General features: G+C 44.1%; 4 protein-coding genes and 2 pseudogenes across 5 annotated transcripts; 3 read left to right on the top strand and 3 right to left on the bottom strand.

Annotated features, from left to right (window-relative positions):
- The first annotated feature begins 3912 nt into the window (after window positions 1-3912).
- On the top strand, window positions 3913-5038 carry sicily (NADH dehydrogenase (ubiquinone) complex I, assembly factor 6 homolog sicily). The gene is made up of 2 exons (XM_065229379.1): window positions 3913-4113; window positions 4181-5038. The coding sequence occupies exons 1-2, from the start codon at window positions 3983-3985 to the stop codon at window positions 4989-4991; spliced, it is 942 nt and encodes a 313-aa protein (XP_065085451.1). The 5' UTR covers window positions 3913-3982; the 3' UTR covers window positions 4992-5038.
- Window positions 5039-5111: 73 nt separating this feature from the next.
- On the bottom strand, window positions 5112-6257 carry LOC135707534 (tRNA methyltransferase 10 homolog A). The gene is made up of 2 exons (XM_065229378.1): window positions 5435-6257; window positions 5112-5376 (listed from the first exon to the last, which is right to left on the bottom strand). The coding sequence occupies exons 1-2, from the start codon at window positions 6183-6185 to the stop codon at window positions 5162-5164; spliced, it is 966 nt and encodes a 321-aa protein (XP_065085450.1). The 5' UTR covers window positions 6186-6257; the 3' UTR covers window positions 5112-5161.
- A 2390-nt stretch (window positions 6258-8647) lies between these two features.
- On the top strand, window positions 8648-9624 carry LOC135707517 (uncharacterized; annotated as a pseudogene).
- Window positions 9625-9848: 224 nt separating this feature from the next.
- On the bottom strand, window positions 9849-11047 carry LOC135707515 (uncharacterized; annotated as a pseudogene).
- A 1530-nt stretch (window positions 11048-12577) lies between these two features.
- Window positions 12578-14585, top strand: LOC135707533 (uncharacterized). 2 transcript variants are annotated; one of them, XM_065229377.1, is made up of 3 exons: window positions 12578-12686; window positions 12850-14371; window positions 14439-14585. In XM_065229377.1, the coding sequence occupies exons 2-3, from the start codon at window positions 12910-12912 to the stop codon at window positions 14558-14560; spliced, it is 1584 nt and encodes a 527-aa protein (XP_065085449.1). In that variant the 5' UTR covers window positions 12578-12686; window positions 12850-12909; the 3' UTR covers window positions 14561-14585. The 2 variants fall into 2 exon arrangements, with proteins under 2 accessions (XP_065085449.1, XP_065085448.1); XM_065229376.1 differs by lacking the exon at window positions 12578-12686 and having other exon boundaries at window positions 12778-14371.
- A 3445-nt stretch (window positions 14586-18030) lies between these two features.
- LOC135707514 (uncharacterized) lies at window positions 18031-23375 on the bottom strand. The gene is made up of 4 exons (XM_065229360.1): window positions 23178-23375; window positions 23040-23099; window positions 20883-21985; window positions 18031-20827 (listed from the first exon to the last, which is right to left on the bottom strand). The coding sequence occupies exons 1-4, from the start codon at window positions 23373-23375 to the stop codon at window positions 18031-18033; spliced, it is 4158 nt and encodes a 1385-aa protein (XP_065085432.1).
- Between the last annotated feature and the right edge of the window lie 483 nt (window positions 23376-23858).

Here is a 23858-nt window from a genome sequence, read left to right as displayed (position 1 = left end):
TCAGGGTTTTTCAGTGGAGTGAAAAGGTAAGGAAAAATCCATCATGTTTTACGCATATCAGTTGCTATTTGCCAATAAGAGTAAAGAGTAACACGTCGTAGATGCAAAACTACTGTTTATAAACATAACAATCGAACGCTTGATCGAATGTAAACAGTCATGGAAGTGGTGCCAGAATTAATAGAAAATTCTGGTGGAAGTGTGTCGAATTGTGTTTTGGTCCCCAACCATTTTTCACAACCTTTTTCGCAAGTGAAATTAAATGATTTTTCTATTGTTTCAAATTTTACTTCACTTCGATCTATCATTGACATTCTTTGATCGTACATGCCTGCTTCCTGCTGTGCTCTTTTGGATGGTTTTAGCCTGCATGGTTTAATGCAAATTAATTCTGTACCAAACAGAAACTCTCGGCTGCTTGATCTTGTGTTGGTGAACGAAGCCGACGCACTAGAGTCAACAATCAATACGAAACTAACGATTTTAAATTGGCTCACTACTTGACTAGCCTATTGGTCCCAAGCAAACGATCAACATACCCTATTTTAGTCGAAATTCTAGTACTACGCAGTGTTTGTTTTGATTCGCTACGAAAGTTTGACAGATAAAATGAGGGGTTATTGGTTTTTCCTATGTTTCGAAGGGTGAATCGATTAGCTTGGGACCAAAGAGAGTACCAGAGCTGAGCCAAAAAGATGAGCACGTTATTTCGGGACCTTCTAGTCTTAGAGTTACCTCTATGCTAGAGTAGTGTCGCTGAGGCATCCGAGCCTCTGATACATCTAGACGCCGATCATCCAGCGTCGGAAGCATTCATCAATCGATCAGTTCCTGTTCTCTAAGAAAATATCGTTGATGTACAAAGCCTGGACTTTCGTAGAACTGACTCGTCGCATTGAATCACTCACTGGCCCAGGTAGATTGGCATTCGCTTGACTTGTGTTTGTCCATTGATGAAGCCGTTAACTATTTCGACGAAGTTGTTAGCCGATTAATAATGGATTGTGTGCCTCTGAGGAGACCTGCTCCAAAACCTGTATGGTCCAATGCTCGACTACAACACTTGAAGCGTGTGAGATCGAAGGCTCTTCGAAAATACAGCCAGTCCCGTAATCCATTCACCAAGCGATTATTTTCGTTAGGAAGTAATTGCTACCGAATGTACAACCGTTTTCTATACAATAAGTACTCAAGACGTATGCAGACCAATCTCCGGCGTAATCCTAAGCTATTCTGGACGTTTGTGAAGACAAAAAGGAAAGAGGATGGGCTACCGGTTGAGATTCATCTAAGCGATAAAAGAGCCAACAGTTCTTTAGAGAAATGTACCCTCCTGGCTGAGCATTTCAAGAGTGTTTTCAACGATTCAACGGCATCGTTAAGCCAAGTTGCTGAAGGGATCAGAGATACTCCCAGTGACGCGTTCAGCTTTGATATTTTCACGGTCACATTGGACCTCGTCGACTCTGCCATCCAGAAGCTGAAATTCTCGAACGCTGTTGGGCCTGACGGCATTCCATCGTCCATACTCAAAAAATGCTCAACAGAGCTTTCCTCTCCGCTTTCAAAGCTGTTCAATATTTCGTTACAACAAGGTGTATTTCCCTCTCGTTGGAAATCTTCGTTCATGTTCCCGATTTTCAAGAAAGGAGACAAACAAAATGTGGATAATTACCGAGGAATTACTTCACTTTGTGCCTGATCGAAAGTATTTGAGATAATCACCAACGACGCTTCATTTGCCAGCTGTAGAAACTACATTTCTCCTGACCAACATGGTTTCCACCCCAAACGTTCGGTCTCAACAAACCTCGCTCCTTTAATTTCCCTATACCTACGGAATATGGAGGCAGGGGCACAGGTGGACGTCGTATACACGGATCACAAGGCTGCTTACAACCGGGTTGATCATGCCATTCTAATTGCCAAACTCGAGAAGCTTGGTGTTTCTCATGGACTCACTCGTTGGTTTGAATCGTATCTTACCAATCGAGAGCTTTGTGTGAAAATCGGGTCTGATCAATTGGAATATTTTTCAAACAACTCAGGCGTTCATCAAGGCCGCAATTTGGGACCGCTGCTATTCTCCTTATTCATTAACGAAATCGGTTTGATACTTCCAACTGGTTGCCGGTCATTCTATGCAGATGATGTCAAGATGTACGTGGTTGTGCGATGCTTCACTGACTGCCTGCGGTTGCAGCACCTGATCGATAGTTTTGAAGAGTGGTGCTCTAGGAATTTTCTCACGTTGAGTGTTCAAAAATGCAATATCATCACTTTCCATCGCAAGCTAAAACCTATTGCATTCAATTATACGATCGATAACCAACCTCTGCAGCGTGTGGACAACGTTCGTGATCTAGGAATTACACTTGATTCTGCTTTGACATTTAAGCTACATTACACGGATATCATAGCCAAAGCTAACAGGCAACTCGGATTCATCTTTAAGATCTCTGATGAGTTTCGGGATCCTACCTGCCTGACAGCTCTATATTGTTCTCTAGTGCGATCGATCTTGGAATTTGGTGTAGTAGTATGATGTCCGTATGAAACAGTTTGGATAGCGAGGATCGAGTCTGTTCAGAGGAAATTCGTTCGTTACGCTCTTCGCCACCTTCCTTGGTACGATCCTACGAACCTTCCACCCTACGAAGATCGTTGCCAACTACTGGGTATTGAAACTCTTGAACGTAGGCGGAAGATTAACCAGGCAGTTTTTGCAGCAAAAGTGCTGATAAGCGAAATCGACTCTCCCGGGATTTTGGCTGAATTCGAAATCTATGCACCTGAACGAGTTCTACGATCAAGAAGTTTCCTGCATCTTGGACCCCGTGCAGTTAATTACGGATTACATGATCCAATACGGTTCATGTCTGCCCGTTTCAATGAATTCTATGTTTTTTTTTTCGATTTCAACTGCACAGTGGAAACATTTCGTCAACGGATTCAACGTAGTCTGCTGGATAGGTGACGATACGGTTCGACAAATGCAACTGCTTTCAATCAGCAAATTGTTGCAAGAACGGTGAGTAGCTGTCCATTAATGTACATCTGATGAATTTTGCTACCTGTTTCCTTTTTTGTTCCCGATCAACTCTGCGATGACGGCCTCGACTGATGCAAGGTCAACTTCATGCCATAGTACAAAGTTATTTTTTTTTATGATGAAGACCATAGTATTATTATTATTATTCGGTGTTTATTTTTATAATTGATGTGTTTTTCTGTCCTTTCTATATTGTTGTCATTTAGACAACAAAAGTCCGATGAAGAGAATAATAAATAAATAAATAAATAAATATATTGTCGGGCAAGTTGGACACAGCGGAAAACCGCACACGCGACGTTCGATTTTACTCTCGTTCTGTACGTTAAACATAACGTCGGACATAGTGCGCATTATAACGCATCATTGTGCTAATACAGCGCACTATGTCCGACACTATGTTTAACGTACAGAACAAGATTAAAATCGATTACCATGTGTGGGGTTTTGCGAGGGGTTTTGTCCTGTACAGATAATACTATCCACATAAACAATAACAAGAATAAGCGCATAGCCACCGATTCGGGATATATACCCAACGTTACGATTCTGAAGATTTCCTGCATAAAGATGATGCGCGATGCAACTAGATGCGAGAAAAGAAAGAAGATTTTTCGAAGATTGATTCGCTAGTGTGAGTTTTTTAGAGCTAGTTTTAGATTTAGATTTGTCGCCCCCCTCGATTAATATCGACTCTGGCTAAAATAGCTTTAGCAACATGGATGTATGGATGCTCTAAGCGTACAAGGGTTGATCGGTAAAATCAGCAGCTACCACAGTGGAAGCGCGATCGCCCAATGCTATTGGGAGCAACAACACAAGTCAAAACAAACAAAATTCCATCAAAAATAATATTCAACTTGCCGGTGATATAATAAAAACTTAAGTTGATAGTTAGTTCTTCTAGTATTTTACAATTGAATCAATGAAATGATGAAAATGTTTAAACCAATAAGTTATGCCGTAAAACGGTTACCTTCTACAATCTCGGTTGTTCGGCACTCTTCAAATGCAACCAAAGAATCCGCCTTGGCCCAAAGCTATTGCATGAACCTAGTGAAGTGAGTCTTTTCAACTATTTTATTCCTATATGAGAGATTTTCAACTAATCCATCTGTTGGCCCTTAGACAATATGACAAGGAGAACTTCCTTTGCACGTTGCTGCTCAAAAACCCAGAACGCCGAAGTGCCCTGGCCATCCGGGCATTCAATGTGGAGATCGCTCGCATCACCGGCACCGTGTCCGACGACAAAATCGGTCAGATGCGGCTCAAGTTCTGGGAGGAGACCATCGATAAACTGTTCAAAAACGATCTGAAGCACGTACCGGATCAACCGGTCATTCAGGAGCTCAAGGCAGTTATCGACAGCCACAAGCTAACGAAGCGGTACTTTCAACGACTGATTACCGCTCGGTTGAACGCCAATCTGCGGTTCGTGACCACCAAGCAGCTGGAGGAATACGTAGAAAATTCGGTTTGCAGTGTGCTGTATCTGGTGCTGGAAGCGCACGGTGTACGGAATGTCCACGCCGATCATGCAGCGTCCCATCTGGGAAAGGCCCAAGGAATAGTCAACTTGCTAAGATCGATTCCCTACCAGCAACGGAGAAATGTCGTACCGGTACCGCAGGAGGTACTTATGCAACACGGGGTCAGTCAGGAAAGGGTCCTGCGAAATAGGAAGGAAGACAAAGGAGTGGAAGAAGTAGTTTTCCAACTGGCCGGGTTAGCCCATCAGCATCTGGAGAAAGCGAGAAAACTGGCAGGATCGGTTCCGAAGCCTGCTAGGCCGGTGTTGCTTCCAGGAGTCGTGACTGGGCGCTATTTGGAACGATTGAGAAGGGCCAACTTCCACCTGACCGATTCGAAGCTGTTGCAAAGTGACGCGTTACTTCCGCTTTCTATCTACTGGAATCACTTCCGAGGGAAGTTCTGAGAGGGTAAGTAAGTACCTAGTCCTACGTTTAAAATGAGGTTAATAGATTGTTGAAAGTTGTAAATTGAGCTCAGCGGAGTTTTGTTAGGGAAAGAACAGCCTGATTGTTGATGCCGATAAGGTTTATTTTATTATACCAAGTTTTGCCATGGTAAAGCGAAAGAATTCTGCTAGCTCGCGCTGTCTTCTGATGAGTTAGCACTGTCGTTAGGTTCCTCTTCCTTCTTATCAGCAGTTACAACTGTATCACTTTTTTCTGTCGAATCATCTTGGGCCGATGATTTTTCCAATTCCTTCGGCTTCGCACCTTTCCTCATTGGTAGCACCTCCATTAGTGTTTCTTGCCACTTTTCGCCTAGTTGAATTTTCATCAAAATTTCAAACACTGAAAGCGCAAAAAATCAAACATCCGGTTGTTACATCGAAATCAAAAACCTTCCTACCTTGGTTAATGGTCAGAATCGTCCGAGTCTTAATGACAATGTGCTCGCTCAGAGGCAACCGAGCGTGCCGGATGCCCATCTCGCTTGCCAGCCCGTGGCAATGACCTTTGTATTGATTGTGATCCACCAGCCCACCGATCACGTACACATGATCCTTCTCCAACGTATCCAACACGTTGTCCGACTCGCTTGTCAGGTAAACCAGTTTGTCCCGGTCGAAGAGATCCACAAACGGCTGGCTGCTAAACTTAACATCCCAGTGCTGGTAGCCATCGTTCCGTTTCAGATGCTTCTCCACTGCTCCTCCCTGCTGAATCCCGGTGAAATGTAGCGGAATCGGTTTCTCCGATCGCCGATTCATCGTGTAGATACGCAACAGCTGCTTGACGCATTTGGCCACATCCTTATCGATCATCATCCCATCGAAGCTCAGATCCACCACAACTGTAATGTCCGACTTGGTGTAGTCGATCTTGTTCCGTTTCAGTTCCTTCCGGCTGGGACCGTTTCGGGTCGGTAGGCCGGCTTTGATTGCTTCCAGTTTTCGTTGTTTATTTTTTTCCTTCTCCTTGAGTCGTTTTTCCTTTTTCTTGACTTCCCATTGCTGCACTTTCAGAAGCTTCTTGCGCTGCCGTTTGGACATGGGTTCACCATCGGCCAGAGTCGATTCTGGCACATCTGGCGGATTGGATTGCTCCTGTGCTACAGCATCGGTAGTGGGTGAGGTGTCCTCCTTACTATCACCGCTCATTTCTAATATTTTTGTTGAATAAATTAATAAAAAAAATCGTAATATTTCAACTTTACACGTGAATTGCCAGCCACTGTTGTTGTTCCGCAACGGCAGCGCAGTGATGTTGCTGTCAGATGATTTTACCGACTTATTTTGATCGCGTTTTGATTGACGCATCATTTTACCGAATCTAAAATCAAGGGATGCGTTGATGATGTCGGTTTACGATTCACACCTATTTGCTATTGCTGGAATCCAGCAATATTTTGCTGGATTTTGCCGAGCTGGAAATTCAGTAATCCAGCCAGCAAAATAATAATGTTTGCTGAACGACCATCAATTTGACGCAAACTGACAGCACTTTGCTGTAAAACCAGCAATGTATACTGAATATCCAGCATAGCATAGTCGGCTCCACTCTACTCGATCCATGGTCTTACTTCGCCAGCCTCGTAGTCCATTTTCACTGGGTCGTCGTGTGGCATTCTTACGATGTGCCCAGCCCACCTTAGTCGCCCAATTTTCGCAATGTAGACGATGGATGGTTCTCCCAGCAGCTGGTGCAATTCGTGGTTCATTCGTCTCCCCCACGTTCCGTCATCCGTCTGCACTCCAACGTAGATGGTACGCAACACCTTCCGTTCGAAAACACCAAGGGCGCGTTGGTCCTCCACGAGCATAGTCCAGGTCTCGTGGCCGTTGAGGACCAGCGTCTTGTAGATAGTCAACTTCGTGCGGTGGCAAATTTTATTCGTCCGAAGCGTCCTCTGGAGTCCAAAGTAGGCACAATTCCATGCCATAATGCGTCTTTGAATTTCTCTACTGGTATCATATTCGGCGGTCACCAGTGAGCCCAAATACACGAACTCATCAACCACCTCGATTTCATCACCGTCAATCTGAACTCGGAGTGGGAGGCTAACATTGTCTTCCCTAGAACCTCTTCCTTTCATGTATTTGTTTATTTGTATATTGAAAAATTCAACTGAATAAAACTTAAACTAAATAGTTACGGTCAACGGTACGGAAAAAAACCAAGTAACCGATGACGAAACACACGTCATCTGATACATTGAAGTCGAACAAACAAAAGAAGTTGTTGAATTGCCAGCTGATTGCTCAAATTGGCTCGTGTTGTGTATAATTTCAGAAATGATGGTATCAGAAAGGCGATTCACCAAGCAGGATCTGAACCAATCCACAGCCGTTGACGAGATGCCAAGTATCTTCAGCTTGGCAAGAAAGATATTATGGTCCACCGTGTCAAATGCAGCTTTTAGATGCATGTACGCAGCATCGACTTGCCATCCTGAATCCATGCATCGCAAACAGTTAGAAGTAAACTGCACATGGCTCGTGGATACGGAGCGCTTCGGGTAAAAGCCGTGTTGTTCTGTATCGATATAATATTTGCAACACGCGAACACGGCATCATTTATGATAGTCTCGAACAGTTTTGAGCAGGCACACAGGGAGGTGATTCCACGATAATTTGTGACATTCCGTTTATGTCCTTTTTGTAGACTGGGAACCAATAAGAAAGTTTCCAGCGGCAGGGGAACTCACATTGATGTGCCTCTTTGATGCGTTGACGGCAAGTCCGATCCGCCTAGCTTCAGCCTTCAGTCTGATGTACGTTTTTGCCATCGTCTCAAAGTTCCGTGCCATGTCATCGGCGAAGCCAAGAAGCTGGATAGACTTCCTGAAGATCGTGTCACTCGTGTTTATCCCAGCTCTTCTGATCAAACCTTCTAATGCGATGTTGAATAGCAGACACGAAAGTCCATAACCTTGCCGTAACCCCCTTCAAGATTCAAAGGGACTCGAGAGTGTCCCCGAAGCAATTAATTATGGTGGAACTCGATTCAGATTTTTTGTTTTTTTAAAAATCATGCATATATTATGCAATGTCCTTTTTACCGAGCTTTATACAAGGTCTGGACCAAAGGGCTTATTGGTGTTAGTAAAATGTGCAAATGTTTAGTGGTGTTCGTATTTCATTGCAATGTTTATCTTTTTACACGAAACAGCTGTTGGCAGTGACGTATTTCTATCTGTTCGCACTTATACCTTTTGGCAAGTTTCTATTGCTGATTATTCATAAAATATTGCTATTTTGAAAGTTCTTCCAAATTGACTATTTGAATAACACATATAATAAATTACTGTGAAATAGTTATTTTTATTATTTTTGGTATCATAAAAAAATTAAAAATAAACATTATTTCGATGTTTTATCTGATTTTTTTTTCGATTTTCTCTTAATAATGTACTTTGGCAGCACTTCCAGAAACGATTCGAAAATTTGTTAAAAGAAATCAAAACAAAGTTAAAATTTGGTTGTTGTTGTTTACATCTATTTGGTGCTCTGAAGAAATTTGCAAATCGAGATCAAATTATCGTATTTATTCAACAACTGATAACATTATAGTTACTGATGTAAAATTTTCTAGTTTTCTTGTAGTCAATCTTGCAGCACCATGGATGAAAACGAATCTAAGGATGAGTACCAGGGCGCTGCGAATAAAATCGATTTCGACGTTAGTTTCGAGGACGTTTCAGACCAGTATTCGATCGAAGCCCTTGAAGATGATTTTGACCCTTTGATTCTTCCTTTGGATTGTGATGACGGAGTAGGAAGCCCGAATGAACACAAACCTAATGAGCCTGTGAAAAGTGAGGCCTGTCAGAAGAAGAATTTATCGCTGTGCGGTTCATTCTTCAAGCGTAGGTTTGTTGGAGAAACATCCGGTAGCTTGATTGCATCACAAATGTTGTGCGGTGATACAGTGCACGAAATCTTGCAAGGTGTGTGGACAATCGTAAGACCCATCATTTGCCGTGAAATTATTTTCATTGACGAAAGTGGAAGTCAAGTACCTACCTGGACTGACAGTGAGCCAACATTTGAGGATTTGCGGAAATTTGTATACATGCAGAGCAGCAACCGAACACGTATAAGCATCGATCAAATCAATAGCAAACTTTTGATTAGCTGGCGTACGAAAGATATACGAGTGCACGTTCACATTTACTCCACGGCGGTTTCGTGCAAGCAACTATGGGATTTGGTGGACAAAAAATTGGTGCGATTCCAGGGTACCGATCGAGCGGGTGCTCCCAGCAACCACTTTCTCTCTGTGTTGGTGAATGAGCTACGAGAATTGCACGGAAAACAATTTACCGGTCACGCTAGCTCGTGGAAGCTGTGGGCAAATTACATCCACACGGCGCCTGCACACGAACGGGAACAAAGAATGTCAGAGTTACCTCCACTTTCCATTATTAAGTTCTTCAGATCTGTTCCTATTTCGGAAGCTGTGCAGCTGGAAAGTACCCGCAATGGGCTATCTGTTGCCAGCACCATCAATGCAGCATTTTCTTCAGAGCTCTCAGTGTTGGAAGAAGAAGCCGACCAATTGATTTCACTGGGACAAAGAGTAAAGCATCGCATTAGTGCACTACGCTCTCGATCGTCAATCAATTCAAGTTTGGTATCAGCAATGCAGGAGTCTATCAGACCAGAGGAGAATGAAATTAGCCGTTCACTTGTCGACAACGTTTCGGATATGCAAGATATTGATCATTTGTGAATCATTAACTCCAAGTCCATGATTTTTATACCAGGACTGTTTTATTAAAATAAAAAAATAAAGCCTTTTTACGCTCATTTTGTTAAAATTACTCTTCTTCGTTATAATTCGGCTCTTCATCAGTTTGAGGCAATCCTACTGAAGGATCGAAGACTCCACCCGGTGAATATCCACAGTGTTGATAAATTTTGCTACAACCATAGTTCTCCAACCCCATAAAAGTTTCCAGAGCCAAATAAGATAGGTTCTTGTTCCGATTATCTACATATACCTTCCTGATTCGTGATTTCATCATGCCGAAAATCAATTCTACAGGGTTGAAAAACGGACAATAGGCGGGTATGAATACTGGAATGATGCCTATGGAACTGAGATACAAAATGATGTTGGCATCACAATGGATGCGAGCCCCATCCATTATCCAAACAGAGTTTTTCCCTGGATATTGAAATACTTTTTCGTTTTTCAGAGCGAATTCACGGCAACAATCAAAAAATATTTTTCGTGTAAAAGTTCCCTCTGTTTCAAAACAATCCAATACGCCCTGTAAACCCAAAAAAGCATAAAAATGAAGCCCTTGGACGACGCACAAATTCACCCCTGAATACTAATCGTTTCCCTTTGATCCCATAACCACGATTCCTCAAGATGCTTCTGTTATCCAAAGACACTTCGTCTAGAAATACTAAATGATACTTGTCCCAATCAAAAGAACTCATTTCCGAACAGAAACGAAGAATTTCAATCTCTTTGATTTGGATGGCTCTGCGTTCTACCCAACTAACAATATTAGCTGCAGATTAGCTTATACAGCCAAAAATAGGTTTATACAGCTAATTTTTACCTGTATAAGCTAGTTTGCAGCTAAAATTGTTTGTTGGGTAATGCCTTCCACGTCAATCCTTCGGCATGAAAAATTCTGCAAACAGACGATCCACTTATTTTGATCTGGAATCGTTGGTAGAAAACATCACAACATTCCTCAAGGTAGAGAATCGGGTTCTGATAATAGAGCTCCAAAATCCATTGTCGATGACGTACACTGAATTTCTTGAATACTTGCTCCCGCTGCTTAGAAGAAAGTAATCCATTTTCTTCGTATGAAGTTATCCAGCTTCTGATCGTTGTTCTACTTTTACGGTAGATAATGGCAAGCTTGGCTCTGGTTAGCCCGAGGAAATAGTAGCCATAAAGGCAATGGTACTTAGTATTCGTGCTGGCTCTTTTATTTCCAACATTTTGAAGAATTACGTTGGGGGCGACCCCGGCGTAGTGGTTAACATCCATACCTCTCACGCCAAAGTCACGAGTTCAAATCTCATCCCCGGACAAGTCACGAATGACCCAAAAGTGTTAAAGTGACTATAATAAAAAAAAAAAAAAAAAAAAAAGAATTACGTTGGCCATGTTCCACAAAACTGACGAAAGACGAAAAGACAATGAAAAGCAAACCAAATGGCGTTGACGGCAAAGGATAGTACAAAGCCCGCCATGTTTCACGCACAGTCTGACGTTTGCTTATGAATTTTCTCATAGGAGTAAAGAGCTACAGAGTCGCCGTCAACGCCAAATGACATATGACGTGATGACAGCAACGCGTGTTAAAAATTAACAGATAGCACTTCTCGTCACACTTTTGCATAGTTACACTCGAGGTTACACTTTCAAACTGTGCAGTCCATTTAAGGGAAAAGTGCGCAATATATAAGTCAACTACCCGCATAAACGCGAACCATAAATTGACCTTACCTAAAATGGTTAAAAATTGTTTATTATCCCTGCTAAACTTTAACTGAAATGGTTATGGAACTTTACATGAACGTTCAATGATAAAGTTTCAACCTTATGTATTATGGTTTTTTGGAACTTGACCTTACAAATAATGGGTTGTTAAGAACCATTACCATTCCAAATTCTTGTTTTCTCCATACATTTTCAGAAAGAGAACTATATAAGAACGTTTTTACTTATGATTTGAGACCATTAATGGTAATGGTTATGGTAGTCAGTAAGGTTCATTAATGGTTTTGTATTATCGCTCAACTTTACGTGGAATATATCGTGAATTGGTAATCAGTAAATTACAGGCAACCAATTTGCGATATATTCCACATAAAGTTGATCGATGTTACAAAACCATTCGTGGACCTTACTGACTACCATAACCATTACCATTAAAGTTCTCAAACCATAAGTTAAAAGGTTCTTATATAGTTCTCTTTCTGAAAATGTATGGAGAAAACAAGAATTTGGAATGGTAATGGTTCTTAACAACCCATTATTTGTAAGGTCCGCTTCCAAAAAACCATAATACATAAGGTTGAAACTTTATCATTAAACGTTCATGTAAAGTTCCATAACCATTTCAGTTAAAGTTTAGCAGGGATTATAAACAATTTTTAACCATTTTAGGTAAGGTCAATTTATGGTTCGCGTTTATGCGGGTAATAAGCAGCCGCCTTGCAAAAAGTTAATGAAGATCATGTGTCAAATGAAATGTATAAGCGGTCACACATACCTTTTATGAATTCTTATAGGACCTATGTGGTTTGTCTTATGGAATGTATAAGGCTGATGTTTTGGCAAAAATGTATAAGTGAAACTCAAAAATCATTAACATACAAATTAATATTTTTGAGTGTTCCTACCTCTACCAAGGTTGTAATACACCTAGTCGGATTTTACCGAGCTCACATTCAATAGCCCCTCGTTCGTGTGTACAAACCGAACTGTCAAACATCTTGCTTATGTGTGTGCGTGTTTACAAAAAAAATTTGCATCGGTTTTCTTCATTCCTTCACAAAAAGTGTTTACTTTTCATTCGACACATTCTTGGCCGCAGTAGAACGCAGTGAAAAAACAGTGAATTTCGTCTAAATTCAGTGCAGTTGAGGAATCTACTGGTGGAAACAATACATCCCTGAAGGTACCTAAAGAACTGTGTGAGATTTTGTGGAATCCTGATCAATTTCAGTGATAATTCCTTCATATCCACCGCCCGATCAATATCCGTGGGAATCTTAAAAGCGCCATATTTGATGGGGTTGAAATTTTCACTCCAATTTAAATACACTTCCTGTGCTTTACAGTCGGTTCCGGAAATAGCTATGTGGTAAGAGTTCCCACTGAGACGGCGATTTGAATTTAAAATGGATCTTTCGGAGGCGATGAAGATTGCGTTGGCCAAGAGCCACTCAGCACAGCATGCCGTCGCTGCCGCCGCAGGCAACAATGGCAACGCCTCCGCCCATGGCAGTTCCAGCGGGGATCAATCCGGCGCTGGATACGTTACGGAAAAGCTGTACATGCTGCTACAGTTGTATCTACAGAACAAGGGCTGGAGCCCTTCGGTGGAACTGCTGCAGTGTTTTGCCGAGTTGAAGGATACGCCGGTGCTCCCAAATGCGGCTTATCTACAGATGCTGGCCAGTCGAGTGGCACTGGATGCCCAGGGCCGGTTGGTGCTGAGGGAGTCCGGTAAAATTATACTACCATTCGAGCACTTTGCGAATGCAGTCATGTTGAAGCACATGTCCGGACCTCACGGATTGCATCTGAGTGTGGAAGCTACCATGCGGGCCGTTATGGAATCCTACACCATTGGGCGGGAGAACTTGGGAATGGAGAAAGAATTTATTGTAGAAGTGGTGCACTCGTGTCCCAGTCCGGCTTGCCGATATTATAAGGGACAGATGGGAGTGGGCCCATTCATAGAACAGTCGTTCAATCCGGGAAGTCATATTAATTCGGATTATCTGGCTCACTTGCAACAGTTGGGCCAGTCAGGATTGGATATTGGAGCGGTTGAAGCTGCCGGGAAGGGGGGGATTAGCAATCAAGTGAAGATACCGAAGACTACTCCCACACAACAGCAGCAAATTACAGCCGCCATTATTCAGCAACAGAACAGGGCAATGGCTCAGCAGTCGCTCGAAAAGTTTGGAAATCTTTCGAATTTGGAGAAGCAACGAGTTCTGCAACAGCTGGACAAGAAGCATTACGAGGTTGCTCAATCGCAAGTTCCTAGCTTGCCAACGCAGTTGGTGCCTGCCAGTAATAGCACTGTCATCCCAGCACAGGTCACCGTGGGCAGCCAACAAGCAGCGGCAGCAGCAGCAGTTTTATTACAACAGCAACAACAGCAGCAGCAGCAGCAGCAGCAGCAACAACAACAACAACAGCAGCAACAGCAACAGCAGGTTCAAACAATAGATATTACCCGTGCTCAGCAAACATCGACTCCGCACGTTGTCCAACAACCGGTCCAGCAGCACACGGCGGCTCCCTCGCAGATAGCTCACGCGCACTTCCTAAACCAGCCGCCCCTGCAGACGGTCAACATGGACACCGGCCATAAGTTGTCGGATTACATGCGCGGTGCGGTCGATCCGCTGGAGAACGTTGCCACCAGTAAGGATCTGCTGGCCCTGCACAACGGGGCCTGGACCGGGCAGGATGGCCGCGTCGGCGGCGGCGATGGCCTAGTCGTCAGTCAGGACAAAATCATCCGCGCGTTCAGCGAGCTGATGCGCAACATTGGCCGGATGAAGACATTCATCCGTCCCAGCATGTGCAAGCCGTACGGGAAGCAGTCGGAAAGTTTGCAGAAGAGTGAGTAGTCCACCGTTGATTTATGGGAATGTATGGCAGTGGTAACGGCTTGATTTTTTCATTTTAGCACTATTCGACACCATTCAGCTGGTTCAGTCACTGAGAAATTGCCTTCCGGCATCGCATATCCCGGTAACGTCGTGGAAGAGCGAAACGCACACCGGCGGCAACGAGTCGGAAACGGTTTAGATTCGCTTTGCGGAGCGGAAGGAAATCGATTCCTGTTTATTGACGAAAGCTCAAAGGAACACCGACTCCGCAGGGGGGCGGGGAGATGGAGGAAAAATGCGCACGTTAAGAACGATTACCACTGATTAAATGTGAATTGTGCTCAAGAATGCATAATTTCAAAATTCTAAACACTCCTCAGAAAGTAGGAGAATTTATGGAACAAATTGAGAGTTTCAAAATCCGTTATTGTATTAGGTGGCATTCGATCTGCCTTGCGCATTTTACCTCCAGTTTCACCTATTCGATGTTCCAGAAATGAAACTAAAATACTCACCAGCCATGCAAAAAAAAAAATACAGATTTTTGTACTCGAAAAAAGTTGGGACCCCCTTGATTATTTTGATACCGTAAGGTACTATACCTTAGTTTGTTAGCTGAAGAAACTGTCCCAAAAATGTACTATTTTTTAAGCTAACAAACTTGTTACAGTACCTTAGTTGCGGTATCAAAATAAACACTTTTTTCGCATTCAAAATCTGTATTTGTGGCATCGCTGAAACTCACATTCATCAATTCTCGTATTATAGAACAAAACTAATATTTCTAGACGTAAGCAACACTGTTTCACAGTCTCATCATTCTCATCAACCGCAAAATCGCAGCTTAGGATAAGTTTTAAGGGCTTCTACTTGGCAGCAGCAACAATGCATTTAAAGCCATCAGCATATTTGATTTGTTCCTTCGGCGGCCTTTGCTGCCACATTCGTAAACTAGTTAACTATTATTTTTACACACACACACACATACAATTGTGATAATTTTAGATCAATTGCAATCTCAGCCGTACTTTTTCTCGTGCTAAGCGTAACGCATCCACTACTCGTAACGTATTAAGTCGAATTATTTATGAAAACTAACCTGTCGCGGACAAGAACTTTCTGGCTCCAAATCATATGAACCACTGTAGCACTTTGGCGAATCAATTTTAGGAGAACTGCTTAGAAGAAAAGTGAATTTTAAATTAAACGAAAAACTGTGTTGTAATTTACGATAGAAAGAGGAAAACAAAGAAAAAAAACTGGCAATAAACCTGTGATAGTGTAAGAATTGGAAAGCAAACACATCGAGAAAAACGAAAGCAAAATTCGTGAACCGAATTTAAAATGTGAAAACAAAAAAACGAAAGCTATTTTAGGTTTACAACTTTTAGGTCGAAATTTTTGAAAGCTAGCAAAACTACTAAATCAACTTGTAATTGTAATTCTTCCAAATGGACTTACTTTTTTTGAATTTGCTACATTTGAAATGATATTCAATAACAACAACAACTACATGTGCAATAAAATAATCTGCAACCGTGTGGAAAAGTCGTGACCATGTTCTGTAATTTTCTCCTTCAAACTGTTGGTAGAAGAACAAAGTTGTCAAAACGATGGACTGGGATTTTGCACGCGGCGTAAAAGCAAGAGAAACTACATTAAAGCGGAATATGACGTCAAACTTCTCTTCTAATGCTTGTCAAATTTAATAAATTATAAAAAATATCCACACAGCTTACAATTACGTTTGAAGAAGTATGGTATAACTCAATATCACATGTCCAATTATGTACCAAATAGTGTATTTAACCAACAATGCAAAACAATAACCCCGATATGTTCTCAGCGGATGAACTGATGGAAATTTTCGTCATCATGACCGGTGCTCTACGTAAGTGCCGCAGTAATCCGAAACAGGTCCTAGTGCTCGGTAAGTTCATCATCCAGTATGGTGTCTAAACCGCTAGCTATTGCTACCTTGCTCTGTACGCGCAAAACAGATTGAGCTTGCCGACTAAAGTCCGGCGACAGCTTTTGGTTGCCTGACCACAACATTATCCGGCTTGATCGCTCCATCCCGGGGGGAGGAGTGTAGCGGTCATCGTCAGAAAGGGAATCAAGTTCACTCTACGATTCTCCAAGCTAATCATCGAATCCAAGCTAAAATATCCCGTTTCAACCCTCACACGATCTCACAAAACTTTAGACGGATGCGTAGGATCTTTGTGTGTGGATTGATTTGGATTGGATGCTCGGCTTGGATAATCTTAAATCACACAGCCTGCTCATACATTATTTCAAGATTTAACATATATGAGTAATGTGCTGTAAATGTATGGTACTACCATTGAGGTAACTCTAAGACCAGAAGGTCCCGAAGAAACGTGCTCAACTTTCGTTCTACCTAGCTCTGGTCCTCACAAGTTCCTACCTCACACCTCCCCGTGGTGTAGCCTGGGCAATGTTGTCCTTCCGACAATAGCAAAGTGAGGGAGTGCGACGCAAACAGTGGCGCGGTAACCATAGCACGGCGATTGTTATCAGAGAGAGCAGGGTATCCGTTTGAGCTTGTTCTGACTTTCGACAGCTTTATTATCGGTTGCTTCAAAACTAAAATAGGTGTACAATAATTAATAAACTGTTAATTTCCTCCATAACCTTACTTACGATTCAGTAGCCCAATTACTCGAATCCACTGCTCACTTCAACTATGCTTTACAGATGGTCCTGGACCTAAACATATTCAGTAATTGAGTAATATTTTAACGTTAATACCTATATATTACCTATTCCAAATTTCTATTTATTTGCAATAAACCGGTAATATTTCAATTCCAGTATCCAACAAATTTCACTAGTAAATTCAATATTTTCTCTTAGAACACGTTATATTAATAGTTTCATTGGCGTCTGCCCGTATATCATTCTGCGTCGTTCCTTTTGTCATCGTTGACAGTTAGTCCTACCGTCACGCATGAAGAACGCAGCTTCAATGCTCGGTTGCGTGGCCGGGCTCCCAGCTGGTCTGTCTTTGTGGCATCATTCTCCCCCCGGTGGAACCAGTGAGCCTCCTTGGTTCCATCTTCCTTGGCCACATCAAGAACTGCAAGCTTGGAGACCGGTCTTCTGAGTATACCTCCATTCGTTTGAACGATCGCCTGCCGAACTCTGCCATCCGCAGCAGTTATGGCTTCCAAAACGCGACCACGCGTCCATCCGTTCCTTCTGGTATCATCTATGATTATTACTAGGTCCCCTGCTGCAACATTCCTCTCCGAGCAAAACCATTTCGTTCTTCTAGTTAGTGTGGGTAAGTACTCCCGTACCCACCGCTTCCAAAACGAGTTCAGCCGTTCTTGGATCATGGCCCACGATCGCTTCAAGAGTGCGTTGTTATCTTCGTACTTACTGCACGACTGGTTGCTTGACGCCGGCTGAGCTCCCTAGAAGGAAATGGTTAGGGGTGATTGCTTCCTGTTCCGCAGAGTCCAGCGGAAGGTAGGTCAACGGCCTGCTGTTGACTATGGATTCTGCTTCTACAATCATCGTGTGCAAAGCATCATCGTCTAGTTTTTCATTGTTATAGGCTGCCGTCAGCGCTGTTTTCACGGATCTGACCATTCGCTCCCAGGCGCCGCCCATGTGAGGTGCACCCGGGGGAATGAATCGCTAAGCTGTTGTTGAACTGGTGAACGTAGTCGCAAGCTTGGTATTGATTTGCTCACGTAGTAATCGCTCTGCACCTTGAAAGTTGGTGCCGTTATCGCTGTGGATTTCAACGGGAAATCCTCTACGGCACACGAATCGACGAACGCACGCTACACAGGATTCAGTTGTCAAGTTGCTCGCGATTTCCAGGTGGACGGCTCGTATCGTCAGACAAGTGAAGAGCGCAATCCACCTTTTCACTTTACTACGCCCAACTTTCACAAGAAAGGGACCAAAATAGTCCAGTCCAACGTAGCTGAATGGACGGGTGAATGGTGATAATCTGGCTTGCGGAAGTGGGGCCATCTGTGGAATGCTCGGTCGTGCTTTCCGTATCTTGCAAAGATTGCACCGAGCTGTGACGAAATTCACGAAAGAGCGAAGCTTCGGAATATGAAAACGTTGACGAATCTCATTGACTGTGGTCTCTTTGTTGCCATGCTTGAGTTGACGATGATAGTGATCCACCAGAAGCGCTGCCAGTCGATGTTTCCTCGGAAGGATGATGGGGTATTTGGCATCAGTTGAAGCACATTGCGCTGCCGCGATTCTGCCGTTCACGCGTAGAACTCCAAATTCATCCAGCATTGGTGTGACCTGGTAGATAGTGCTGGATTTCTCTAACGGTCGTTGTTGCTCTGACGGGAGGAAACGATTTGTAGACAGGGTGATAATCTCGTCAGGAAAGGATTGCCACTGAACTAGTCGGAAAATTGAGTTTTCGGCCATTTTCAGCTCCTTCTTCGTAAGAACCTTGGTGTTAAGGCGAACATTGCGACAGTTGTTGGTGAAACGGTGAACGTATGCCATGACGCGTTGCAAATGCGTCCACTTCGAGAATCGTTCGATGTCTACAATACATTCGGGAACATGTATCTCCCGATGAACGTAACAAGCTCGTAGCTCTTCTTCTCCTGATTTTTCCGGATCACCTCTCTTCCAATCTCGCTCAGGTAAGTATAGAAATTCAGGTCCGCTATACCAGATGCTGTTGGAATTGAAATACGGTCCAGCTCCCCACTTCGTAGCCTCGTCAGCTGGATTATCTTTCGATGCTTCCCAGCGCCACTCGGTGCGGTCGGTCACTTCCAATATTTCGGACACTCGGTACGCTATATAGGGACTGTACTTGTGAGGATCCGCACCAATCCAACTGAGGGCTGCACTTGAGTCGCTCCAAAATACCCGCTTTTTGATCGAGTAGGAATGGCCGTCGATAATGTATTTTGCGAGACGCGTTCCCATCACGCAGGCCTGAAGCTCCAATCTCGGAATAGTGACTGGTTTCAGCGGAACAACCTTCGTTTTTGCGGAAACTAGCGCTACTTCCACTTCTCCATCTTCGTTGACAACTCGAAGGTACGACACCCAGGCACAAGCGTCCTGGCCTGCATCGACGAAGGTATGTAGTTGAACGTTTGCTAAATTTGTGGCCCCTGTCTTTCGAAAGTAGCATCTTGGAATCCGAACGCTATTGATGTGATCGATCATCTCAGTCCATTTGCGCCATTGCTCGAACAACCGATCGTCTACTTTCTCATCCCAGCCGATTCCTAAACGCCAAGCGCTTTGAATGAGTACCTTGCCGAAGACCAAATATGGGGCGAGGAATCCCAGTGGGTCGAAGAGAGACATCACACACCGAAGAATCTGTCTCTTTGTTGGCTTGTGGCCGTTCTCGATAATGGATGCGACATCTCCACGCATCGTAGCTGAAAAACATAACTCATCGGACTTTGTCATCCAACGCATTCCCAGGACGCGTTCAGATTGCTCCTTTTCATCGAGACACATTTGCTTCACCGGATGCTGTTGACTCTCCCCTAAATGCTGAAGAACCGTTGGGCTATTCGAACACCAATTCCGAATCTCGAACCCTCCTCGTTTGTGGATCTCTCGGACTTCAGACGCAACTTGTTTCGCCTTATTCTCGGTGGAGAAGCTATCCAGATAGTCGTCAACATAGTGATTGAAAACTATCCCCTCAACAGCTCGTGGTAACTCCTTCTCGAAAGATCTTGCGTTAGCGTTCTTGACGTACTGTGCGATGGCTGGTGAACACGTCGCACCAAATGTAGCAACGTCCATACGGAACACTTGAGGTTCTTCCGAAGGGTCGTCACGGAACAGGAAACTTTGTGCAGAACGATCCGCACCTCTCGTACGGACCTGATGGAACATCTCTTTCACGTCTGCACTTACGGCTACAGTATATTGTCGGAACCGAAAGACTACGAAGCACAGTGGAGTTACCATGTCGGGTCCTTTTAGTAGAACCGAGTTTAAGGATATGCCATCCACTTTTGCGGACGCGTCCCAGATTAATCGAACTTTCCCTGGCTTGTTCGGGTTGGTCACCGCTCCGAGGGGGAGATACCATGTGCGACAAGGGTCCGTTTCTGCTAATTCTTCCGCTGTCGCTCGGTGCGCATAGCCCTTCTGCTGATACTCGTCAATCTGCCGCAAGATGTTTTGCTTGAGCGACGGATCCTTAGCCATTTTGCTCTCGAGACACTGGAGTCGTTTGACCGCCATCGGGTAACTGTCTGGGAACTCAAAGTTATCATATTTCCACAGCAGCCCCGACTCAATCCTCTCGTTGACTCGTTTAGTAGTAGTTTCTAATATTCGGGCACATCGTTTGTCCTCTTCAGACATTACCGCACCCGTTGGTTTAATTCCGGCCTCCTCAAAAGAAAAGTACTTCTTCAAGGCTTCGTCAAAGGCCTCTTCTCCCCCACACTCACAGATGTGATAGCTGTATTCTGGATGTTCTTGAGTACGCTGAACACCGTAGGACACACCAGCCTAACCGTGTCTTGACGGCCGTAGGGCCACCCGTAACACCTTCCCGAGTTTTTAACGGAAGCGCCAGTCGCAGATTATCGACACCGATGAGCAATTTGGGAACTGCGTTGTGATAACCTCGAACAGGAAGTCCAGCGAGGTGGGGGTAAATATTCATCAGCTTGTCGATTGGTAGACTCTGCATAGGAAGATCCAAAGCTTGGATTGTGCGAACGTCGTTCATTCTGTACCGTTTAGAATTTCCGCAGTCGGAGATGAGGATCGAGATGCGCTGTGAGTCAAGTTCTTCCCTGGTCACGTCACCGGTCCACTTCAAGCAGAGTGGCTTTTTGTACCCGGTAACGCCCAATTCCTTTGCCAAACTGCTTTCGATCATGGTTACGGATGATCCTTTGTCTAAAAAGGCAAACGTTTTCACGCTTTTGAGACCATTGTGTAATGTGATCGGAAGTATGCGGAAAAGTAAAGACGGTATGGATGCTTCGTTGAGGTGATACTGTACATGCGACTCGCTGGTTTGTCTCTTGTACTTCGAAGCGGAAGCATGTAAGAGTGGATTGTGCCGATATTGACATCCGTCGACCTCACAGCGTTTCGTACTGCGGCATGCTCTTCGCCCGTGATTCGACAAGCAGGTTCGGCACAATTGCAAACTTTGCACCTTCTTCCAGCGGTCGTCGACCGGTAAGGCGGAGAATATTTTGCAATCCTTTACGCGATGTCCTTCTCTTTTACACACCAAGCAATCCACCTTCCCCGCTTCAGTGTGAATTAAATTCCGATCTCGTGGCTTCGGGCGATCCTGTTTGCTGTATCGTTCGAAAGTAGTGGCTACGTTCGACACGCTGTAGGCATCGCTGACGATCTCCTCCATGAAATCGCTGAAGGTCTTCAAATTTACCTCCCTTTGCTGTCTACGATGTCCAGCCCACCTCATTCGATACTCGGCAGGTAGTTTCTCCACCAAATCTTTCAGCAAAGTGGGGTTCGCAAGATGGTCGTATAGATGTGCAGCGATAATATGATCGCAAAGTGCCTGCACCATAGTACCAAACTCGATTATCATTCCCAGCTTGTCTACCTTTGGCGAAGGTGCGGTCAGGACCATCTGTAAAGCATAGTTGAAGTGAGCAGTGGATTCGAGTAATTGGGCTACTGAATCGTAAGTAAGGTTATGGAGGAAATTAACAGTTTATTAATAGTTTCATTGGCGTCTGCCCGTATATAATTCTTCGTCGTTCCTTTTGTCATCGTTGACAGTTAGTCCTACCGTCACGCATGAAGAACGCAGCTTCAATGCTCGGTTGCGTGGCCGGGCTCCCAGCGGGTCTGTCTTTGTGGCATCAGCGATAGAGGAAATGCTTCGTCAACCCGCAGGAGTGCCAACCGGCACATTAGGAGCGACGCCAGTAAGATCCTAATTACGGCATACTGGACACGGCATGGAATAATGGACACGACACGACACAATGGATTGGATACCACGCTACAGGGCTGACAGTCGTGCTATTCTGCTCCCTGAGTAAAGAAGGGTGACACCTTCTTGAAATGGCGAGTGGGCTAATAGTGCGGCTGCCCCCGTCCCGGTAAAACCTTGGCAGGCCTCCGGATACGTTCAAGTTCTAGCAGCGGCAGTAAGCCCCAAGGTGAGCAGCAAGGACACCAAGGAGAGCTAGGTCTTATGCTAAGCCAGATGTTCACACCGAAATCCAGCAGTAGCACACCCCAAGAAGGAAATAAAGGAAATGGTGACTGTAGGATCCTGTGAGGACTCTTTGAAGACGCTTCACAAACGGAATATTAAAAACTCACACTCCTGTACACTTTACTAAGGGTTCTTTATTTGCAACCGATCGTAGCTATAGTTCATTCTCGACTGACTTGTTGTCGGCCTCCTCGTTTCTTCATAACCTCTCTTAGACATATCCTCTCATTCTCTCATGATTCCTCACTATTCACAACACTACATCCTTCTCCTACTCTCACCAAAATAAAACATCTCAATAGCACCAATAAGAATAAAAAAATCAAGTGTATCGTTTCGACGTTCTCTTTGTTCGAGTAGGACGTTTCTGAGTTAGGCCCCTATGTTCGTTGAAATCGTCATCGTCATCTGGTTTCTTCAATCGCTTCAATGACTGGCGCCGTTGCTCAAGACCCACTGCATCCTCCATGTTTCTTAGTTGTTTTCCTTCCGTGGACACGTGGGTGGGTTGCTGTTCCTAGGGTTGACGGGAATCTGTAGATGAATCTGAGAAAGTATTTGATGGGGAAGATGGCCACTTTTTTAAGTGGGCCACTGGTCGACGGTACTTCACTCCGTCTTCGTTGGCAATAAGCGTATCATTTCCGGATCGTGCGAGGACCATGAACTTCTCCATTTTGAAATTCGGCTCGAGTTTACCGGATTCGTAGTTCTTCAGCATCACTGTATCTCCGGTCGTTATCTCGGACTCCCTGGCATGCCTACGCTCATCAGCATGCAGCTTCCCTTGCATTTTTCTAATTGCATCAATATCTCGAACCTGTTCGTCTCGTCTCCAGTTAGGGTCTGTCCGCAATGACGGCAAGAGATCCTTAACTGGGCGTCCTGTTAGCAGTTCCAGAGGGGCTTTTCCCGAAACCGAGTGAGGAGAGGTATTATACATATACACGTATTCCTCAAGAGCCTTTCTCCAATCCATTTAGTAACTTTGGCAATCCGTAGTGCCTTCAGGATCCCCTGGTTCTGCCGCTCCACTAAACCATTAATCTGGGGGCCAATACGGTATGGGTTACAACCAATTCGATGTTTCTGCTACCACAAAAGCTAGAAAATTCTTCACTTGCAAACGGTGGCCCGTAGTCTGAACGAATTTTTTCTGGGTAAGTGTGGTCTTTGAAAATTTTCTGAAGTGCGTCAGCTGTTTTGGACAACAAATAATACCTTTCCACTGCCCATACAACAGCTAACGCCTCTCGCTGTGTCTGTGGATACATTC

This window comes from Ochlerotatus camptorhynchus, unplaced genomic scaffold, assembly GCF_037179485.1.
Source record: "Ochlerotatus camptorhynchus isolate MF236.1 unplaced genomic scaffold, CSIRO-AGI_Acam_v1.1 ptg000313l, whole genome shotgun sequence".
NCBI lineage: Eukaryota > Metazoa > Arthropoda > Insecta > Diptera > Culicidae > Ochlerotatus > Ochlerotatus camptorhynchus.
Note: the sequence above shows the minus strand (reverse complement) of the source record. Positions and strands in the feature narration are given on the sequence as shown.